The sequence below is a fragment of the Lissotriton vulgaris genome, chromosome 1_1 (assembly GCF_964263255.1).
Source record: "Lissotriton vulgaris chromosome 1_1, aLisVul1.2, whole genome shotgun sequence".
Classification (NCBI taxonomy): domain Eukaryota; kingdom Metazoa; phylum Chordata; class Amphibia; order Caudata; family Salamandridae; genus Lissotriton; species Lissotriton vulgaris.
The window spans coordinates 1,401,849,958-1,401,855,957 of record NC_141685.1 but is presented as its reverse complement, the minus strand read 5'-3'; the positions used below and the strand labels follow the sequence as shown (position 1 = coordinate 1,401,855,957).

The 6,000-nt window shown below is 50.2% G+C and overlaps 1 protein-coding gene across 1 annotated transcript in view; it reads left to right on the top strand.

Moving 5' to 3' along the window:
* Positions 1–459: 459 nt before the first annotated feature.
* The window catches only part of EFCAB10 (EF-hand calcium binding domain 10), an 85,432-nt gene continuing 79,891 nt past the window's right edge, over positions 460–6,000 (top strand). The window contains exon 1 of the mRNA XM_086936589.1: positions 460–614. Within this exon, the coding sequence (XP_086792715.1) occupies positions 512–614 (103 nt within the window). The 5' untranslated portion in view covers positions 460–511. The remainder of the gene's footprint in view (positions 615–6,000) is intronic.

The window sequence follows — 6,000 nt, the reverse complement described above, 5'->3', positions numbered from 1 at the left end:
GGGAAGGAAACCCCTGCGACATCAGCCTTTTGAGCGAAGCACACAAATACGTTTTAAATTGACAAATATGTCTTACAATGACCGTATTTCTCGTTTTCATTTGAGAAAATCGATCTCGTACCCCATCTATTAACGGGTGGTTGCGTCACATCAGCTAATAATGGCCTCTTCGCCACGGCAATGAATTTAGAAATGAGCAGTTCACAAAAAAAACATGCTGTTGCTTCAGAGACAGAACATATGTTGGATGGAGCCTTCACTTAAAACACTCAGCGGAAAACCAAACCAAGGACCGAATAGCCAACACTGTGGGTCAAATATTTCTATGAACGTCACAAACGACTTGAAGCACATCACCGGCACATCGACAGTGCGCACGCGCAGAGCGGGAGACGCACAGGAAGCTGATTCTGCTCCTGCGAAGAGTCAAGTGGGAAGAGCTATGACGTCACCAGAGGCTTCGCGGTTGCCTGGCAACCGGCGACGCCACACTGAATCGGTAGCCCGCAACATGGCTTCCCCGAGAGTGCAAGAGGCAGAGGAGTATCTGCGAGAGAACAAAGTGCTGGAACTGATGGACAACCTGACCAGTCTGCTACTCTACCACCGACCCGGTAATGCGCACCCTGGCAAGAAAGCCTCAGAGAGCACTTGCCAGGTCTCGCTGTCCCCAACTTTTTAAACATCACGATGATTGTTTTTTTGAAGATCCAAAATGGCATGGATTTCATTTTGCCCCCTTTGTGAATGCTAATTGTATTGTATTGCAGCATTTATATAGCGATTTCTGCCCCCTTGTGGGGAGTTGAAGTGCTTACCTACATGGGTAGGGTGTCAGTTCTGCCAACTACCACGCATCAGGGGTTAGACTAACGGACTTTAGTGCTTGCTCCTGCATCATCGCACTACAATGCATTAATCACGTGTTAAAAGATTCTAGACCTTTCTTTCACAACGTGATATTTTATGCTAGGTGATCTTTCTCCCACTCAGATGTTCAACGCAGCCCATAAATCGCCTCAGCCGTTTCCTGTGTTAGGTTTTATAGGCCTTTTGACAGCTTAACGCTCTCGTACTTTGCGCAAGGATGAAGTTTGCAATTGGTGCATGCTTACAAAAAAACACACTATGGCTGCCCCAGTCTCACATAAATCAACTTTCCAGGGTAAATTCTTTTTTGTGTTTGAAGATTATTTTTGGTAGATTATATGGGATAGGGGCCCTTCTAATAGTGTTTGGCAGTAGATTGTATTGTAATTGTTGCCTTTATATACCTATTACTATCCCTTTGTGAAGTTCTGTAGCGCCTCCCTGCACTCTATATCATGATGTTTAAATAACTCTAAAAAAACACAAATCATTCCTGTAAGGTAATCAGATGAGATTGTTGAATAAAATAATTCCACAGACCCAAGGACTTCTGGAGCAAAAGTAGTCCTCAGACCTTGGTCCCAGGATCTTACTCTCCCCGGCAGCACAGCGGTGCTCTGCACCGTCTTGTGTCCAGCCAGCCCTCCTGTGCAGGGTTCGAGTCTTCCCTGCTCCTTTTTTTTCCACCTTGCGCCTGCTCACTGTAATTCTGCCTGGTACTGCTTACGTTTTGTTCCCCTATATTTAAATAGTATTGTGCCTGCCACTGATTATTGTCTATCTTTTCCATTTGTGCCCCTCACTCTCTAGTTGTTTTCCCTCCGATTTCCCACCGCTTTGCTTGACTCCTCCCGCCCCGCCCGCTCCTCCCTCCCCTGCTAATGCCGACCGCGCGGACGTGCCCAGTTGGCGTGCCGCTTGCGTGCCGAAGGCAAGCCCATCTGTGCCTGGCCCGCACCCAGCACCAGACCCCCTGGCTCCCGCGACCACCAAACGACCCGACGCTGCTACCACTCAAACACCCTCCATGCACTCAATGCCGTCCGAAATTCCACCTTCTTCCAGGCCACGCCGAGGCGCACCCACGGACTGTTCACCTGCCGAAACTGCAGCTACACCAGCAAGCGGACACCAGCACGTCCTGCCCATCCCTACACTGCAGACCACAACCATCTCAGCTGCATATTGCTCAACACCCGCGCAGTCCACAAGCACGCCGTCGAACTCTGGGACCTGCTCGACTCCTTCGCCCCGGACGTCGCCTTCCTGACGGAGACCTGGATGAACACCTCCTCGGCACCGGACATAGCCATAGCGATCCCGGATGGCTACAAGATCACACACAGGGAACGGAACAATAATAAACCAGGAGGAGGAATCGCCATCATCCACAACAAGACCATCAGAATCTCAACCAGCACAAAGGACTCCCTCAGCATGGCCAAACACCTACACTTCCAGATCCACGTCAATAACAACACCACCCTCAGCGGAACCCTCATATACAGACCTCCAGGAACCCGATCACAGTTCAGCGAATCCATCGCTGACCTCATCAGAACGCATGCCATCGCCTCCACAGACTACATCCTCCTCAGAGACCTGAATTTCCACCTAGAGAACACCAACGACAGCAACTCCACAACACTGATCGCCAACCTCGCCAACCTCGGACTCAAACAACTCGTCATGACACCCACCCACTCCACTGGACACACGCTCGACCTCATCTTCTCCGCCAGCAACCACGTCACCTTCAGCCACACCACCGAACTCCCCTGGACCGACCACCACTGCATCCACTTCTTCTTCGAGAAACACACCGCGCACAACCAACCGCAACGTATCCCACACGTAACTGGAAAAGAGTCACTGAAGACCAGCTCACCACCACCCTCGCCCCGATCAAGAAACCCTCCAATGGGCGCACCAACATGAGAGCCATCTGGTTCAACGCCGACCTCCAGAACTCCAAGCACACCTGCTGAAAACTCGAGAAGCAATGGCGCAATGATCAGACATCAGACAACCACGCAGCCCTCATAAATGCCAGACGCAAACACCACCAACTCATCCGATCCGCCAAAAGAACTTCATTGTAGGAACGCATCGACAACAACGCACACAACAGCAAAGAGCTATTCAACATCGTGAAAGAACTCGCCACCCCCAGCTCCAGCTCCAATGACGTACTGCTGTCACAAGAACGCTGCGACTCCCTGGCTACCTTCTTCGACTGCAAGATCGCAGACATTCACAACAGCTTCGACACTCAGGCACCTACGTCAAACGCCAACACCCCCGACCCAACACCCACCAAACGCACCGACCTTCTGCTTTCCTGGAACAATGTCAAGGACGAAGACATCATCAAAATCATGAACATCATCCACTCCGGCTCACCTTCTGACCACTGCCCCTACCACATCTCCAATAAGGCCAGCTCCATTATCGCACCCCAGCTCCGAAAGATCATCAACAGCTCCTTCGAGACCGCCACATTCCCAGAAAGCTGGAAACACGCCGAGATCAACAATCTCCTCAAGAAACCTAAGGCGGACCCAAAGGACCTCAAGAACTTCCGACCCATCTCCATGTTCCCGTTCCCGGCAAAAGTAAGTGAGAAGACTGCCAACAGACAACTGACCCGCTTCCTGGAGGAGAACAACGTCCTGGACACCTCACAATCTGGCTTCCGCAGCAACCACAGCACTGAGACCGCCCTCATCGCCGCCACCGACGACATCAGGACCATACTGGACAAGGGCGAAACCACGGCCCTCATCCTCCTGGACCTCTTGGCCGCCTTCGACACCGTCTGCCACCACACCCTGCGCACACGCCTCCATGACGCCGGGATCAGAGGCAAAACCCTGGACTGGACCACTACCTTCCTCACCGGCAGAACCCAGAGAGTCTGCCTCTCCCTTCCGATCCGAAGCCACCACGATCACCTGCAGCGTACCCCAAGAATCATCCCTCAGCCGGACCCTGTTCAACATCTACATGGCACCGCTCGCCAACATCGTCCGAGCGCACCACCTCAACATCGTCTCATATGCCGATGACACACAACTGATCCTCTCCCTCACCAAAGACCCGGACATCGCCAAATCCAACCTCCACAAGGGAATGAAGGCCGTCGCAGATTGGATGAAGACCAGCCGAATGAAACTGAACGCAAACAAAACGGAGCTCCTCATCTTAGGCGCCACCCCCCGCATGGGACGACTCCTGGTGGCCGACCTCGCTGGGAGTACCCCCAACACCCACAAACCATGCACACAATCTGGGTTCCATCCTGACTCAACGCTCTCTATGACCCCGAAAGTCAACACTGTTTCCTCCTCCTACTTCAACACCCTCCGAATGCTCCGCAAGATCTACAGATGGATCCCCACCGAAACCAGGAGAACGGTCACCCAAGCACTCGTCAGCAGCAGGCTGGACTTCAGCAATGCCCTCTATGCAGGAACAACAACCACACTCCAGAAGAGACTCCAACGAATACAGAACGCCTCCGCCCGCCTCATCCTCGGACTCCCTCGCCACAGCCACATCACCACCCACCTAAGACACCTGCACTGGCTCCCGGTCAACAAGAGAATCACCTTCAAACTCCTCACCCACGCACACAAAGCACTCCACAACGCCGGACCTGCATGCCTCAATAAACGACTGTCCTTCTACACCCCGAACCGCCAGCTCCGCTCCGCCGACCTCGCCCTCGCCACCGTCCCACGCATCCGACGAACAACCACCGGTGGCAGATCATTCTCCCACCTCGCCGCAAAGACATGGAACACCCTCCACATCCTCCTTCGGCAGACCCAGGACCTGCTAACCTTCAGGAGACTTTCAAGACCTGGCTGTTCGACCAGCAGCTGCTTCCCCACCCCCTTAGCGCCTTGAGACACTCACGGGTGAGTAGTGCGCTCTACAAATACTTGATTCATTGATTCATTGATTCATTGATTTATCCACAATTCAGCCTTCATGTACAATGATGATCCAGACAATGAATACCAGCGATCCTTTCCCACCATCTATTATCTTCTTCCGGCATTCCATCCCAGGCTCCCTCAAACAATAACACAGCAAAGATAAGTGCATTGTATCTGTTTACAAGGAAGCTTCATTTGATATGTACTTTATATGATAACGTTACGAGCACAGCATGACAATTCTGCTCTCACGTGCTACCCACAGAATTTGAAGTATTTGTAAGAAGCACAAGCGCACTCGCACATACACATTGATATGTAACACATCTTCCACCCTTTAAAAAAAACTACTAATAACTGTGCATTTATGACAGCACATAATCTTGGAGCCTCATGTGCATTCTGTGTGTCCTAGCTGTCCTATGTGGATTGCTAGTGTCAGCAACATCACTAGTGGTAGAAGCTCCATTCACAACAGGTGTTCTCTCCCAAGCACTTTCTCCCACATCTAAAAACACATTTGCACTGTCACCACCACAGCTCGTTTTGGCAAAACCATCTTTGAACAACAAGACCTTAGTCAAGATCCAAAAACTCCCTCCATCCACACGAACAACGTTCTTGAACACCTCAACAAAACGAAAAGTGTCTGACCCAGTCACTCACACAAATTTCCCTTTTTTGAGATGAACCTTATCACCAAAATGAAAACTCTGTCAGCTAGGAGGCACTTTCCATTTCCTGAAAGTGTCTTTCAGTTTTTAACTTGTTTTCTTCCACTGTACACCTGATGTCTCTGAAATCAACATCCAACACCTCCGTATTTCCTTTCTTCTTACTCTTCAACCACCACAGGACCAATGCTTTGTTCCTCGCAATAACTCAAATGGACTCACAGACGTCACAGAATTGGGAGAGGTTCTATGCGCCAGTAACATGGACTGCAAGGACTTCTTCTAGTTCAATCCCCTCTTAACAGACAATTGATTCGCTTCTTTTACGACTCTGTTGAGCCTTTTCACTTGACCTTTTGATCCAAGGTGGAAAACAGAGACTTTTTTGTGCAAAATACCACATCTTTCCTAAGTTTATCTTAAAACTCCACAACACTTTCTTTTTAATTTTTTTTAATTATGTTTATTAAAAGAATTTTTTTGCTTTCTTCCAACAATCATTGTGTATCACA